Source organism: Tamandua tetradactyla, chromosome 5 (genome assembly GCF_023851605.1).
Source record: "Tamandua tetradactyla isolate mTamTet1 chromosome 5, mTamTet1.pri, whole genome shotgun sequence".
Classification (NCBI taxonomy): Eukaryota; Metazoa; Chordata; class Mammalia; order Pilosa; family Myrmecophagidae; genus Tamandua; species Tamandua tetradactyla.
Window position 1 is genome coordinate 26,255,194 of NC_135331.1, and position 16,823 is coordinate 26,272,016.

At 54.1% G+C, this 16,823-nt stretch overlaps 1 protein-coding gene across 4 annotated transcripts in view; it reads right to left on the reverse strand.

The window, feature by feature from the left end:
* PPIL2 (peptidylprolyl isomerase like 2) overlaps positions 1-16,823 on the reverse strand; it is a 46,119-nt gene that overhangs the window by 3,729 nt on the left and 25,567 nt on the right. For 2 of the 4 annotated variants that reach the window (XM_077160259.1, XM_077160263.1), the window contains 14 exons: positions 16,516-16,605; positions 15,472-15,547; positions 14,123-14,283; positions 12,705-12,780; positions 12,142-12,248; positions 11,567-11,656; positions 11,191-11,224; positions 10,864-10,981; positions 2,307-2,363; positions 1,567-1,639; positions 1,399-1,461; positions 1,148-1,287; positions 888-1,006; positions 187-458 (listed from right to left, as the gene is read on the reverse strand). In XM_077160259.1, the coding sequence (XP_077016374.1) occupies positions 910-1,006; positions 1,148-1,287; positions 1,399-1,461; positions 1,567-1,639; positions 2,307-2,363; positions 10,864-10,981; positions 11,191-11,224; positions 11,567-11,656; positions 12,142-12,248; positions 12,705-12,780; positions 14,123-14,283; positions 15,472-15,547; positions 16,516-16,605 (1,182 nt within the window). In that variant the 3' untranslated portion in view covers positions 187-458; positions 888-909. Of the gene's footprint in view, positions 1-186; positions 459-887; positions 1,007-1,147; positions 1,288-1,398; positions 1,462-1,566; positions 1,640-2,306; positions 2,364-10,863; positions 10,982-11,190; positions 11,225-11,566; positions 11,657-12,141; positions 12,249-12,704; positions 12,781-14,122; positions 14,284-15,471; positions 15,548-16,515; positions 16,606-16,823 lie in introns of those variants that run through there. The other 2 variants (XM_077160261.1, XM_077160260.1) reach the window with 1 other exon arrangement.

A 16,823-nucleotide genomic window follows, 5' to 3' on the forward strand; every position in this document is an offset into this window, starting at 1 on the left:
TCTCCCTTAGGGGGCCCAAGAGGGCCAGATGGGGAAGGCAGAGGGCTGGGAAGGAGGGACTGCTGCTGGGGTCAGGCTGTGGGGCATCTGAGGAGCTCCAGTGAACCCCCAGGCAGCAGTCTCCCCAGGATAGAAGCTAGATGAGCACGGACTAAATGAGGGAAGAACGAGCAACAGACAAGCGTCAACATTTTGAAGATGTATTCAGAGACACAGGGTCCCAGGAGGGGTCTTAAAGTTAGGGACTACAGGGCAGGGGACACAGGGACAAGTCTCAAGCTCGGGGTGTATCTTGGAAAGAGGGGGCCTGGGATTCCTGCCCCTAGCAGGTCCTGGCAGCTGTCCAGTAACAGCAGGTCCAGCTATCGGCACCAGGCGGGGTGGACAGGGTGAGGAAGCACTCCAGATGGCAGACTCCCAGCCAGATGAAGACCAGGAGTGGCAGTGACTGGTGGGACCTGAGTGGAATAAGCCAGTTAGGGGAAGGTGCCTCGCTTGGTGAACCCAAAAAAGAGGGACCAAGAGGGGCTTGGAAAGCCCAGCCAGGGCTATTTAAGACACACCCTGCGGGGCAACTGCCTGGGTCCCCAGGGTCTGTGTTGCCCACAGGTTCCTGGGACCACGCCGAGCAAACCGGCCAGCCGAGAGGCAACGGGAGTGGGGGCAGGGGATGGAAACAGGACACACTGCTTGCTAAATGAGCAGCTCAGCCACAGAGACGGCTGCTTGGGATGGCCTATGCTTTGCACTTCCCGTGACAGGGGAGTGGGGAGGCTGGTGGGTTCCTAGGGGCCTGAGGGGTTCTGGAGCCATGAAGGAGAGGTCCAGGCAGGCGGCAGGGCAGGCCTCAAGATGCTCAGTGACGCAGCCCCAGCCAGCGTGCCCACCTGGCCAGAGCAGCAGGCACAGCTACCAGGAGCTGAAGTCCCCAAAACCCCGGCTGGGCTTCTTCTTGGCCATGGGTGTGGCCGTGCTGGTCGAGGGCTCCTCCTCTGCAGCCCGTTTCCTACCGAGAGGAGATGGGGTGCCAGCTGCTCCCGGGCTCCAGCTACCTGCACCCTCCCACCTTCCCTCGCCAGGTGCCCAGGCGGGCGCACACCCACGGCCCCGCCCATGTGCAGGGTCGTGGGGTGGCAGGAGCACTCACGTGGCTGCAGGGTTGATGTACTTGCCCACGCCCTGGCGGTAGGCCTGGGGGCCCTGGCTCCCCGCCTTGGGCTGGTTTGTCTTTGCGGCTGTCTCTGGGGCCTCCTCTTCCTCCTGTGTCTTCCTCCGCTCCTCAGCGATCTGGGTAGAGTGGGCCAGCGCTGGGCTCTGCAGGTGTGGCCCGCACACCGTGCCCCCTCCCTCCCCCGACCCCCCCATCACACCCCACCCAGCGGTTTGCCAGGCCCTCACCTGAGAATCAGCCTCTTCATACGGGTCAACAAACACTGTGGTGGAGTCGATACGGATTTCCTCCTGGCAGCAGGGCAGGGAGGGACAGTCGGCTCAGCAGGGACCTGCTCCTCCAGGGCTGTGGCCAGGAGGGAGCAGAAGGGACCCTGGCTTCTCCCTGGTGCATACCTTGGGGCGGTCAGTTTTGGGGTCACTCTCCACGTTCTCCATGGCTGTCAGTGTGTCGAAGCCCCCAACCACACTGCAAGAGACAGTGGGAGCAGGGCTGGAACCCCAAGCGCCCAGGCCCTGAGGCCCTCCAGGGAGGGGCGGGGGGCCCTGGAAGGTGTCTCACAAAGAGGGGGACACCGTCAGATGGGCCTTTAGGAGGCAACAGGCAGGGCTGGGCCAGGCATAGAGCCCATGGCCAGCAGCTGAGCAGGGGCCAGCAGAGCAGGGGCTGGGCAACAGGCGGGAGCAGGACTCCCCAAGTATAGCCTGTGGGCTTCTGTGAACGAGGGCTTCCTGGGACAGGGTGGCAGCCACGTGTCCCCAGGTGCCTTATGCAGAGGTGAGTTGTGGCAGGGGCTGGTGGCCCTTTACAGAGAGAGTCCTCTGGCACTGGACCAGATGATGACAAGAGAGGCAGGCTGTGGCCCCCATTTTTATTGGCCCAGAGAATAAAGTGTAGGGGTGTGCCTAGGAGCTGGCGCCAGCAGCAGTCGGCCACACAGGGCCACCACGCAGAGCCCCCGTCTCAGCCCCACAGTTCCAGGAGGGGCACAAGGCCCCTCTTCTCCAATCAGGCCATAGCCTCCAACGAGAAGGGATGGTGCCCAGCCAGGGACGTAAGGCTCAGGTGTGGGCAAACGCTGTGAGGGCCCTGCCAGACACACGGACCCCAGACAACATGTGGCAGCTTCTCTTACCGCCCGAAGATGGTGTGCTTCTTGTCCAGGTAAGCGCAGGAGCGGAAGGTGATGAAGCTGGGGGAGCAAGGGCAAGGGTTAGAAGGCGCGTGGGCCACCTGCTGCATGCCTGGGATGTGGGCTTGCTGCACACCTGGGTGTGTGGCTCCACCTAGCTCTGCCCAGAGCTGCAAGTCGAGGCAGCCAGGTGAGCCCTGGCCTCTGGCCCCCGAGAAGCCCCCAGCACCACTGCCTAGGGAAAGGCCCCCCAGTTGCCCACCCAGTATGGGGTAGGGGAATTGGGGTGGAGGTCCTGGACCTGGAGAAAGTGGGAGAATATAACAAGAAGGGCATGAAAGCGGATCTGTGACCCGCAGCGCCTGCCAGAGCAAGCAGATGGCAGTGTGTGGTGTGGGCAGTACGACAAAGTGCAGCCAGGATACCCAGCACTGCATGGCAGTGTGAGGCGGGCTGCAGTGCGCGGGGGTTCTTGTCTGCGAGGAAGCTGGAGTCACCGGCCATAACCTCAGGCTGTAACTAGCTGCACCTCTTGTCTGAGGACTAGAAGTGAAAAGTCTAACTTTCAAACCAAGAGAATGGAAAGAACACGGAATGAAAGGAGTAATAAAATGGGGGGTGGAGACACAAATGGGAAGCACAAAATGAGGTAACAGCAGACAGGGTAAGGTAAACTGGCAGGTAGGGGCACATGAACCTGCCATTAAGTAGAGGGTGCCGAAAGGCTGCAAGCAAGAGGAGGAGGAAGGAGGCCAGGGGAGGAGACTGAGGCCTGTGGGTTTCTGGGGACGGCTGGCCCACTCCCTAGAGACAAGGGGGCGGGTGGGGCAGAAGGCACCCGCAGAGCTGAGTGGCCAACAGACCACACGCCCACAAGCTGGACCCGAGACAGATCAGGCACCCGGCAGTGATGGCAGCACCGCTCCCCACGGACATGCCCTGCCCACAACACGAGCCTCCACCAGCTGCGACACTGGCTCCAGGGCACCCCAGAGGCTCTGACCAGAGGCTGTCTTTCTGCTGCTAGTTTCTAACCGCCCAGAAGCTAGAACGACAATGAAATACGCCTGAAGAAAGTAGGAGGGAAATAAAAAATTAATAAACAAAGACAACAGAAATTAAAGTCTGAAACTGGCTTGAAATGTCAAACACAATAAGCAAACCTTTAGCAAGAATTGTCAGAGAAAGCACACACACACACACACACACACACACACATTAGAAATGAAGGGGAGGGGGACACCACGAATCCAGCAGTATCTTCACAGCGTAACTGAACCAAAAAGAAAAAAAAGGTGTCCCCAAACAACCACCCCACAAAAAGACCAACACCCAGCCTTCCCGGAAGTAGGGCGCAATCCTCCATACGCCTAGAGTGAGGAAGTGGAGAGGGACACTCCGACACAACAGCAGCAGTAAAAAGGGGAGCCCCCAAACCAGCCAGGGTCTTTTCCAGGAAGGCAAAGGGTGATGCGAGACCGGCCAGACCAGACTTCATCACCACAGTGTTCCCGCCACACCTTTAATGGGGAGGAGCAGAGCACATGATCACAGTAACAGCTGCCAAAATGGTGCTGAATTCAACAACCTCTCTCCCAACCAAACATGCCCCACGCCAAAGTATCGGATGGCAGAACAGAAGGAAGAGGCCATGTCCTACTCTAGCCTGGCCTGGAGTAAGCAACAGAAGAGCCCGTCACCTCTGGTGGACATGCTTTCATACCTAGAAAACCCAAGAAGCGCTACTAAAAGCTATCTGAACCTAAGAATCTGACAAGGTGACTAGGCAGTTTTCTCTAATGAGCAACAGTCACTTAGAACTAGAAACGAAGAGAGAATTCCAAGCTCAACGGCATCCCGGGCTGCTCCCCGATGGCCACAGGCCACCACTAACACTCTAGGAAATGCCCTTTGTGAACGCAGGTGCCCATCTCCAGGGCACACACTTAGGAGGGCAACTGCTGCACTGCGGGAGGCTGACACGTTGACTTGTTCCCAAACACACTAACATTTGAAAATACATCATCACGCAACGCACCTTTGTTACACTTTTTACCAATTTACTAGATTTGATAACTTAAAAATTTTTATTTAAGTATTTGGCATCTGTTTATAAGTGAAGTAGACCTGTTTTCCTTTTTTATACTTTCTGGTTTTTACATCAGGGCCACTGTTCTAGTTTGCTAGCTGCCGGAATGCAACACACCAGAGATGGATTGGCTTTTAATAAAAGGGGATTTATTTTGTTAGTTCTTCAGAGGAAAGACAGCTAACTTTCAACTGAGGTTCTTTCTTACGTGGGAAGGCACAGGATGGTCTCTGCTGGCCTTCTCTCCAGGCCTCTGGGTTCCAACAACTTTCCCCAGGGTGATTCCTTTCTGCATCTCCAAAGGCCTGGGCTGAACTGCGAGTGCTGAGATGAGGTATGCTGAGCTGCTTGGGCTATGCTACGTTGCGCTCTCTCATTTAAGCACCAGCCAGTTAAGTCAAACGTCATTCATTGCAGCAGGCACGCCTCCTAGCCAACTGCAGATGTCATCAGCAACAGATGAGGTTCACGTACCATTGGCTCATGTCCACAGCAACAGAACTAGGTGCCTTCACCTGACCAAGTTGACAAATGAACCTAACTACCACAGCCACACTACCCTCACGGCCTGTTTTCTGGAATGGTTTGGTGTGATCTCTTTCTGGAACTCACCTATAAAATGCTCCATTTTGGCAGGGGCCTGTGTGTGTCCGTGCTGGATTTCAGCTGTGGTTTCAGTGGTTTTGGTCTAGTCTGGTGTTCTGTTTCTTTTAAAATCAGCCTAGAACACAACTTCTCACGGGGCTTTGTGATTTCATCTAAGTTTCATTCATTACTTTAAAAAAATCTTTGGTTTCTACTTGTTCTTTTGTCAATTCTTTTATCTTCGCCCAGTTTATTGTTAGGTGGTTTGTATTTTTCTTGTCCAGAGCTTTGTAGATTAGGTAAGTCATTTATATTCCAAATGTATTTTTCCAGTTTTATTGGAAGAGACCATTTATCTTAAATGTGCTGGTTTGAAAGGAACTATGCCCCCTAGAAAAGCCATGTTTTAATCAAAATCCCATTTCATAAAGGTAGAATCATCCCTATTCAATACTGTATGTTTGAAACTGTAATCAGATCATCTCCCTGGATGATGTCATTTAGTCAAGAGTGGTTGTTAAATTGGATTAGGTGATGACATGTCTCCACACATTTGGGTGGGTCTTTTACTGGAGTCCTATAAAAGAGGAAACATTTTGGAGAATGGAGATTCAGAGGGAGAAGAGCAGAATGACATAGCCACAAGAAGCAGAGTTCACCAGCCATCAAGCTTTGGAGATGAAGAAGGAAAACGCCTCCTGGGGAGCTTCATGAAACAGAAAGCCAGGAGAGAAAGTAGCAGACGACACCTTGCTCACCATGTGCCCTTCCAGCCGAGAGAGAAACTGACTGTGTTCACCGTGTGCCTTTCCAGATGAGAGAGAAACCCTGAATATCATTGGCCTTCTTGAACCAAGGTATCTTTCCCTGGATGCCTTTGATTGGACATTTCTATAGACTTGTTTTAACTGGATATTTTCTCGGCCTTAGAACTGTAAACTAGCAACTTATTAAATTCCCCTTTTTAAAAGTCATTCTGTTTCTGGTATATTGCATTCCGACAGCTAGCAAACTAGAACATTAAATTATTAAATTAAAATACATCTGTCTGTGGGGAGGGGGTGCCGCCCGCAGTAGCGACCTTCCTTGGAATCCCGGTTTCGAAGAAGGGAGCGCCAGTTGGGCCTTTCACTTCTGTCGTCGCCGGAGGCTAGCAGAAAGGATACTGTGTCCGATGAGATAAAGCATGTGAGGGTGCTTTGTAACCGGAAAATGCCTTTCAAAAGGAGGCTGTGGTGAGAAGGAAATATATACATCAAAAAAGAAGATCTGAGACTTCCGGAGAAGATGGCGGCTTAGTAAGACGCATGGGTCTTAGTTCCTCCTCCAGAACAGCAACTAAAGAAACAGAAACAATACGAAACAGCTCCCGGAGCCACGACAGAGACCAAAAAGACAGCATACCCCATTCTGGAACGGCTGAACGGGCAGGGAGAATCCGCTGCGGTGAGATACCCGAGGGGCACGCGCTTTCCCGGGCCGGGGCAGCTGGCGACCAGGGTTCCTTCCACACACGTGGCTTCCCGGTCCGACTGGGAACGTTGGATAGCGGAGCCCTCCCGCCACGCTTGGCGTCTCGGGCCAGCTGGGCAATTTGGACCGGCACTCCCCCAAGCCGCGGTGGCCGGCGACCCCACCTCCACGCGCGGTTTCCCGGGCCGACTGCGAGAGTCGGATTGGCAAGTTAAAGGAGCCACAGCATCTTTTACTGGTGGGACCCGCAGACAGATGAGCGCCACGAGCGCCACCTACTGGGCAGGAAAAGAAAAACAGAGCCCAGAGATTTCACAGAAAAACCTTTCAACCAGCCGGGTCCCACACCCAGGGAAATCTGATCAAATGCCCAGACACCAGCAGAAAATAACGGATCACGCTCGGAAAATTGAAGATATGGCCCAGTCAAAGGAACAAACCAATAGTTCAAATGAGATACAGGAGCTGAGACAACTAATGCTGAATACACGAACAGAAATGGAAAACCTCTTCAAAAACCAAATCAATAAATTGAGGGAGGACATGAAGAAGACATGGGCTGAACAAAAAGAAGAAATAGAAAATCTGAAAAAACAAATCACAGAACTTATGGGAGTGAAGGACAAAGTAGAAAAGATGGAAAAAACAATGGATACCTACAATGGTAGATTTAAAGAGACAGAAGATAGAATTAGTGAACTGGAGGATGGAACATCTGAATTCCAAAAAGAAACAGAAACTATAGGGAAAAGAATGGAAAAACTTGAGCAGGGGATCAGGGAACTCAAGGACAATATGAAACGCACAAATATACGTGTTGTGGGTGTCCCAGAAGGAGAACAGAAGGGAAAAGGAGGAGAAAAACTAATGGAAGAAATTATCACTGAAAATTTCCCAACTCTTATGAAAGACCTAAAATTACAGATCCAAGAAGTGCAGCGCACCCCAAAGAGAATAGACCCAAATAGGCGTTCTCCAAGACACTAACTAGTTAGAATGTCAGAGGTCAAAGAGAAAGACAGGATCTTGAAAGCAGCAAGAGAAAAACAATCTGTCACATACAAGGGAAATCCAATAAGACTATGTGTAGATTTCTCAGCAGAAACCATGGAAGCTAGAAGGCAGTGGGAGGATATATTTAAATTACTAAAAGAGAAAAACTGCCAACCAAGACTTCTATATCCAGCAAAATTGTCCTTCAAAAATGAAGGAGAAATTAAAACATTCATAGACAAAAAGTCACTGAGAGAATTTGTGACCAAAAGACCAGCTCTGCAAGAAATACTAAAGGGAGCACTAGAGTCAGATACGAAAAGACAGAAGAGAGAGGTATGGAGTAAAGTGTAGAAAGAAGGAAAATCAGATATGATATATATAATACAAAAGCCAAAATGGTAGAGGAAAATATTATCCAAACAGTAATAACACTAAAAGTTAATGGACTGAATTCCCCAATCAAAAGACATAGACTGGCAGAATGGATTACGACCCAGCAATACCACTGCTAGGTATCTACTCAAAGGACTTAAGGGCAAAGACACAAAGGGACATTTGCATACCAATGTTTATAGCAGCATTATTTACAATTGCAAAGAGATGGAAACAGCCAAAATGTCCATCAACAGACGAGTGGCTAAACAAACTGTGGTGTATACCTACGATAGAATATTATGCAGCTTTAAGACAGACTAAATTTATGAAGCATGTAATAACATGGATGGACCTAGAGAACATTATGCTGAGTAAGTCTAGCCAAAAACTAAAGGACAAATACTGTATGGTCCCACTGATGTGAACCGACATTCGAGAATCAACTTGGAATATATCATTGGTAACAGAGACCAGCAGGAGTTAGAAATAGGGTAAGATAATGGGTAATTGGAGCTGAAGGGATACAGACTGTGCAACAGGACTAGATACAAAAACTCAAAAATGGACAGCACAATAATACCTAACTGTAATGTAACTATGTCAAAACACTGAATGAAGCTGCACCTGAACTGTAGTTTTTTTGTTTGTTTGTATCTTTTGTTTTTGTTTTTTTTCTTTTTCCTTTTATATATATATATTTTTATTATTATTATTTTAATTTTCTTCTCTATATTAACATTCTATATCTTTTTCTGCTGTTTTGCTAGTTCTTTTCCTAAATCGATGCAAATGTACTAAGAAATGATGATCATACATCTATGTGATAATACTAAGAATTACTGAGTGCATATGTAGAACGGAATGATTTCTAAACGTTGTGTTAATTTCTTTTCTTTTCTTTTTTTAATTAATAAAAAAAATACATCTGTCTTAGAAATTGAGTTTTAGTTGTACTTAAAAGCCTCTTTCCCCACCTTCACTGTAAACATGGTTTCCCGGGATTCCTGGCAGGTTGTAAGCTTTATGTTACACACGTACACATTATTTCTATGTAAGGGGTAAACAGAGCATTCTTCTCTTCCAGACGCACAGCCAGGCATGCACCTCGCTTTCCGACGGGCCTTGCCATCGGCTGACACACAATCAGGTGGCTGAGGGAGGGATCTCAGGGTGTCAGTCTGGACACACTCGGTCCCAGCAGGCAGGAGGCACAGGTGCAGTGGGGAGTGCGATCACAAGGAGGCGTCTGAACATCCTCACTTGATACTCCGAGGTGACCGGGCTGAGGCGGCTCTGGGAGCCCGGCCGTGCTGCTGAGCAGCTTTCCACAGAGAAAAGGCTCTCCTGACACCCAGATGAGCAGCGGTCCTGGGCTTCCTTCCTTCCCTCTACCCAGATGCTCATTCCTCTTATAAACTGGCACCTCCTTCTTCATTTCTATACCAGTGCTACACGTTCTTGACTGTGGAGGCTCTAGTATGTTCCACTAGGCAGGGCCCTTAGGGTTTTGTCATGATTGTTGTTGTTATTGGACTGACAGAGAGGAAACGAGAGGATGCAAATAACCAAAATTAGAAATGAGAAGGGGGGTGTTACCACCAACCTTGCTGAAATAAAAAGGACTATAAGAGGATACTATGAACAACTGTGTGGCAATAAATTAGATACACTAGGTGAAATGGACCAATTCTTAGTACAAACTAGCTGCACTGAAGCGAGAAGAATCAGACCTCAACAAACTAATCACTAGTTAAGAGAATGCATCAGTTATCAAACCCCCCCCAACAAAGCAAAGCCCAGGAATTCATATTCATATGCGAATTTTAAGAAAACTTAACTGCAATTCTGTTCAAACTTTTCCAAAAAAATGAGAGCATGAAACATTACTTAACTCACTCTACGAGGCCAACATCACCCTCATACCCAAGCCACATGAAGATATCACAAGAAAAATAAAACTAAAGACCAGTATCTGTATGAATATAGATGCAAAAATCCTCAACAAAATACTAGCACATCATATCCAACAACATATTAAATAAATATACACTATGATCAAGTGGGATTTAGGCCAGTTCAACATAAGAATATCAGTTAACATAACACACCATTATAATACAATGAAGGTAAAACAACCAAATGACAGACTAGGCATTTGACAAAATCCAGCACCCCTTCTTGATAAAACCACCAAGAAAACTAGGAATAGAAGGAAACTTGCTCAACCTGCTGAAGGATGTACGTGAAAACTCCACAGCTAGTACCCTACTCCACGGTGCCAGGCTGAAAGCCTTCCCTCCAGGACGTGCAGTGAGACCAGGCGCCCATCACCACCGCCACTCAGCCTTGCCCTGAAAGCTCTAGCCTGAGCAATTAGGCAAGAAAAAGTAACAGAAGAATCTCTATCGGAAAGGAAAAAGTAGAACGCTCCCTTTCAGCAGAGGACATGATCCTAAACAGGAAACCCAGCACACACTCACCCTCCCAGCACCAAATCACCCCAGGACGGCTTAGCTGGTGCCTCAGGGCACAACACAAACGTCCCAGGCCCCAGCTCCCGCCTCCACCTACAGCACCACATCCCACAGCCGCGGAGCCCCTCCCGTGCCACCCCTTCTGCAAGGCTGTCCCCCAGGCCCCCCAGCCTCCCTCTGGCACTACCCTGCAGGTGTGAGCCCCCCCACTCCAGCCCCCCCCCCCGTGTCACATGCATGTCCCTGTCCTCCAGCACAAGTACAGCCCAAGCCGGGTCACGTCTCCCTCAAAGCCCCTCGGTGAGCCCTGGCAGTTAGGGTGCAGCCCTATCTCACTTCCACTGCTGTGCATGCTGCACTCCCTCCAGGGCCATCCCCACCCCCCAACCCTGCCCGCCCCCCCAGGACCTCTTGAAGGTCCAGGCAGACACTGCCTCTCCTTCTTCCACGAGTACCCCACACCACATGGGGTCCTGCCTGCTGGACCACCACAACGTGTGCGTCTCCCATCGGGGCTGCACTCAGGGCCAAGAGAAAGAGCATGCAAGGGCTTGGGCAGGGGACTCACAACTGAGACTTGTTGCTGTTGGGACCTGAGTTGGCCATGCTGAGGATGCCGCGGCCGGTGTGCGAGAGGTTGGGCCGGAACTCGTCCCTGAAGGGCTTGCCCCAGAATGACTCACCACCTGCAAGGGGACGGCATCACTGGGCCAGGTCCCCATAGCCACGACAAGGGGCCATGCCCTCCCTGCTGCCCACCACCGAGGCCAGACACGTCGTGAGGGGCTGGGACCAAGCCCATTGCTTGCTGGCCACCCTGGGCCCTCCCCTTCATGCCCCACAGACCACCCAAAGTTGTCCCAGGAAGAGGGAGGCAGGCAGCCCCAGTACCCACCTGTGCCTGTGCCAGTGGGGTCACCCCCTTGGATCTGTGAGAAGAGAAACCTGTGAGTAGGCCTGCCCTGCGCAGAGGCCGTGCACTCACCACCCCCCGAGGCCACCCCCTCAGGCCCGAGCCCCACTCGGGAGTCTGTCTGTGCCCACCGCTCACTTCTGCTGAAAAGACCCCACCCTGCAGAGAGCACAACAAGGTCTAAACACTCGACAAAGACAAGGAGTGCTCCTGAGCAGCCTCTGAGCCTGGGCTTGGGACTCCAGGGGTCAGCCGGAGGCTCCCTGTCCCCGAGGAGCAGGGCCCCAGCTCTGCCAGGGGCTTCACATCCAGGTTGGCCCCCGACCTGAGCGTCCTGCAGAGCCTGCCCGGCACTCACCACAAAGTTCCTGATGGACCGGTGAAAGATGGTGCCGTCGTAGTACTGCTTCTTGCAGAGCTTTATGAAGTTTTCACAGGTTTTTGGCGTCTGCAAAACAGCCCAGACACCTCCATGAAGCAGGCAGTGCCAAAAAAGGCTCACCACAGCTCCTGGGCCTTTGCCTTTGTCATGCAGAAGACAGTTCTGTGTCTGGCTCTCAGAGCCCCAGAGCCCTGGGCCAGGCCCAGCCAGGTGGGCTGAGGAAGGGTCTGGAAGCCAAGAAGCAGAACCCTGAGGCACCGAGACCCAGAACAGCTGTAGGGAAGAGCGGGAGCAGGGCACAGGTAGGGTCCGAACACATTCACATGACAGGTGGGCATGCCCCAGAGGAGTCTAGAGGAGACCACTCGGGAGGTGTCACGGGAAGCCAGGTGTTCTGCTTTTGGACAGAAGTTTCCTACACAACATGTGTGCTAGGTCAGCGCCATGTTTGGGATCTGGCCCCCAAGTGGCAAGACAAAAACCCCAGGGTTGGCAAGGCTGGGGCGGGGCGGGGGAAAGGGGTTAGGGGTCCAGTGGGCGGCCTCACCCACCAGGTCACAGTGCAGCTCCAGGTTGAGGTCACCCCTGCTGGTGTGGAGCCGCACGTAGCCCTTCTTCTTCACAAACCGGTACCGCAACACGTCCTCGTCAACAGCAGCTGCAACAGAGGGCCTGAGCTCGGCCACCTGCCCCCACTGCCACGGAGCAGCTCCCACACACCAGGGAAGCTGGACCCAGGCCCATAAACAAGTTTAGGCGTCGGTGGTATCTGGCCTGAGCTGTGACCCCAGGCAGTACGGGACAGGGCAGAGTGACCAAGGAGGGGCTTGGCAGTTAAAACAGGGATACTGGAGAAGCCTGGAAGCAGGGTGGGGTGGGAGTGGAAGGACTGAGGGCTCTGGTGTGGGGGTGTGCAGAAAACATCCAGGAAACTCAGTACTGAGGGCTGGTACCCAAGGGTAGCTGGGCAGCAAGGGAAGCCCAAGGCCAGAGCTGTGGCAGGTGGGAGGAGGTCCCACTTTGCGGGAGGGTCCAGACTCTCCTGGGCTGCCTGGGAGACCCCAGACCGGGCTCAGAAAAGCAGCGGCTGAGGAAGGCGGTGGGGAGGGGCTACCTGCTTCATGCGTGGTCTCAGGCACCATGGCGGTGGAGGTGAAGGACGCGCTGACCTTGCCAGTGGAGTAGTGGGCCTGTGGGGTAAGGTGCGGTTGGCACATGAGTGGCGTCCAGGAGCAGCATCGGACTGCCAGCGCCCTGCCTGTACCGCCCAGCCCTGCTCACAACCTCTCCCCAGTGACCTTCAAGGGGGTGACAGCCCAGTCTGCACCAGCCTGGCGGGACCTGGGAGCAGAGCCTAGGCTGGGAAAAGCTGTCTTTGGCCGGGGTCCTGCAGTGAGTGGGAGGGGGCAGGGGCAGATAAGGCACCACACCCTGGAAACAAGGGGCACGCAGGCCTGCAGATGGGCACTGCACCCTGAAAACAAGAGGCACGTGAGACATGCAGCATCAGACACTTCTTGTGCCCAGTGAGACTCTGGACACAAAAAACAGGCACAAACTGACCACCTCTAGTCAGAATGACAAGTGACTTTTAGTTTCGTTTTGAGGTTTCAAATTTTCCACGGTAAACACATTACCTGTTTCAGGCAGACAAAAAAAAAGCCCAATAAAAGTGATTTGTTTTGTTTTTTTCAAGTAATCCTATCTATAGGAAACCCAAGAGACCAGAGGGGTATCTACTAAGACGCCGTGTGCTGCTGTTACAGTGCTGAGGTGTCTTTCTAATCATCCACTTTTTCTCAGCTAATTCTCCAAGGGGAGACCCAGAGGTAGGAAGGTGACAGCCAGGGCCCGCTGCACGGGAACTTGTGGGGCAAAGTGGCCTGGGGCCCCTGTGGGGAACACCACGCAGGCCCAGGAGGGCAGTCCGTGGGGGGTGGGGGTCCCCCTCTCGAATGGCAAGTGCAGCACGGAACCCAGGCTGACAGCCCTTCATGGCCTTGAGCCCCACCAGCCTTTCCATAAGCTGCACCCACCCGCCCCAGAAACTGCCTGAATGGGGGCAGGAGGGCTGAGGGCTGATAGGCCATCCTGACGGATGTGGGGTCGCCAGCATAATTGCCAGAAGCCCTGAAGACAGGGCCCTGGGTTGAGCCACAGGTGGGCACCTGGCAGCCCTGAAACATCCTGCCGTCTCATCCTGGGACCTGCTCGGCAAGGGTGGTGATTCTGTGCCCCATGGGCCACCCCTCCTGCCCCCAGACTCGCCCAATGTGCCCTGGGGCTGCTGTGTCGCCAGCAGTGCCCCTGGAGCACGGCAACCAGCAGCTGCCTGGCCCACCATCCAGCGCCCTCAGCAGCACCCAGCCCTCCAGCCTTCTCAGGCCAGGCCGCCTGGGGTGGGCCTCAGCTCCCTGACCCATGGTGCTGCACTGACATGGCCCCAGGTGAGCTCATGGCGAGAGGCCAGCCCGCCCTCTCCATACGCCACCACGGTCCCTCCCCGGACCACCTCAGGTACTGCCTACGCACGGCATTCAGCTTGTCCACTTTCTTCTTCTCGGGGGCCCTCATGGTGGCGGCCAGGACCTCGTCCCCTTTGAACTCCTTGTAGAGCTCCTGCAGGGTCTCTCGGGTCTCTGTGTTCGTGTTTTTCAGGTAGTAAGATGGATCCTGTTTGGCCTTTTCTTCATCTACAAGACGTGAGAGGTGGCACAGCAGGTGGTGGCACAGAAGCCCATGCACGCACAGGCCACACCCGTGTGTTCCAGCCACGCCCATGTGTGCCAGCCACGGCCGCGGAATCTGCCCACCAGTCAGTGCTCTGGGACTGAGGCTCCTAGGGATGACCTTTCTCCCTTGCGTCTGTCCGTTCATTCCAATATCCCTAGGCCATGTGGTTTGCTTTTGCAACTGAAAGCATTATTTAAAATAGTGGAAGCATCTGGGATCTTTCTGGAGGTGAGAGGCCCATCTGTGCCCTCTGTGGTGAGGCTCTGGTGTCTGCCGTCCCGAACCCTGAGCTCCTGCGAGCCATCACCCAGTGCCTGGGACACCGCTCTCGAGTGTGAGGCTGATCTGACCTCGAGCACGGATCTCATTGGTCTCCAAAGCAAAGAGCCTGCGGCTTGGCCACAGAACAACCATGAAGCATGGAAGCATAAGGACCCCGGAGCCCCCTTGGGTGGCACCATCAGGGTGGCAGGCATGCTGGAGGTGAAAGCAACCAAGGACCCAGCTGGCCCTGGGACAGTGGCCTGATAAGAGGCACCAAAGAGAACATGGACCTGATAGAAACCCAGCGCCACCATCACAGGGTGGGTGGAATGTGGGGCAGACAGGCCACAGAGAAGCAAGGGAAAGGGAGAAAGTGAGGTAGCATTTCGGGATGGCGGCAGCTGTCCCAGCCAGCCCCAGCTTCAACAGGGCTCAGAGAGGGCCACGGACCCTAAGGCCCTCGGTGTGTGGCCAAGCCAGGCTGAGAGGCACAGGTACTCCCATCCCTCACCAGGCCCACCAGGCCTACCAGTGACCCCGCTGTAGGGACAGAGCCTCACAGACAGGGATGATTCCTGAGAAGTGAAGGGGGGTCTGGGGAGCCTCGAGGGGCCTCCTGTAGCCTGAGGTTCTGGGAAAGGAGCTGCCAGGCTTGCAACCTCCAGACTGGGTGCACCCCAGGCCCTTAACCACCCCAGCTGGCACCTGCTACACATCAGACCCCCACAGTGCAGTGCAGCCAGGGGAGCCCCCACCGTGCTTGGTCCATGGAGCACGGGCTTCCCACTGCTTGCACAAGCCCCTGGGAAGGAGGGCTGAGTCCGGGAGCACTGACCTGTTTCACCCAAACCCATCCTCCCCGCCCAGCTTCTGGACATACACACCTGGGTCTGTCATTTTTATGTTATTCTTCACGTGGAAGAAGTTGGAGACATTGAATTTGTCCAAGTCGGTGGGGTCCTGCAGCAAAGCAGAAACACAAAGTGAACTGTGCTTCAGGTCTGGGCACCCACCCGACCCTGAGCCACATAGCCGGTAGCAGCAGGCAGAGGCTGGGGTGGGCCACTGCCAGGTCCATGGTGCAAGGAGAGATCGAAGGCTGCTGCACTGAGGCCCAGGGCCCGAGCAGGGACTATGGGGGGGGGGGTAGGGGTGAGGGCTCCACCTGGGCAGGGCGACGGGAGGTCATGAGGACAAGGAGGAGCAGAGAAAGGACAATGGCCCAGACTGGCCCCCGCATGCTGGACCGCGTCCCCTCCTCCTGGGGGCACAGCCCACAAGCACCCTCGCAGTCAGGAACAACTGAAAGCAGCCGAGGAAGTGGGTGGCCTGGGGCCATCTCCAGGCCCCCTGAGTGACGCCCACTGGCCCCCCTCCCAGGTTGCCAGGCTGAGAACCATGGGCATGGGGAGGGAGGAGGCTCAGGATGGGAGCCACCACACTGAAGGAGCGGTGAGGAAGCCAGCTGACTGCCAACACGAATGGGGCAAGCCTAGATGGTGCCACAGCGTCTGTGTGCCACACGCTGGGCCTGGCTCACGGCTGCCCCCCAGGCCACATGCCCGGATCCCTCTGACTTCTTGCCAGGGTCTTTCAGTTAACCTGCTCGGGGTGTAACACCTCTAGGCCTGCTCTGTGTGGGACGCTAGGAAGGCAGCGCTCCAGCCCCCGCCCTCGGGAGGTAAGAGGGCCAGGCCTGCAGAGCAGCCATTCTGCAAGGAAATGCTTTGGGGGCAGAAACGAAAGGTTCTAACCCTGCGGGGAGAGGACATCTGAGGAAGGTAGACCAAGGAAGCAGGCACGCAAAGGCCCAGGAACTGCTATGAGATGGGAGAGGAGACCACCTGAGTGTGGCAGCAGGTAGAGTCAGCAAACATTCCTGGCAGGGACCCCACAGTGACAGCGGCTGCAGGGAAAGGGGGCCTCACCTGGAGGGTGATGATGTCTTGCCGGGAGAAGGGCTCGTCTGTCAGCAGGTCTCGGAAGTTCTTGGCCTTGATGTTTAGCTGCTCCACTGCCTACAGCCAGGGTAAGCTGGCATTACAGGGTCTGCCTCAGCCCTGGTGCTGGGCCCCAGAAGCAGGCAGGCCCATCTGAGCACTCGCAGGCCTTTCCCACCCTGGCAGTTCCCTAGTCCCGGTGGAGGACTTGGGCTGAGCCCGCTCGGCAAACCACCTCCAGGAGCTCGGACCAGGCACTCTGCAGACCAGCACATGGGTTCCACGGGGCCCCGGCA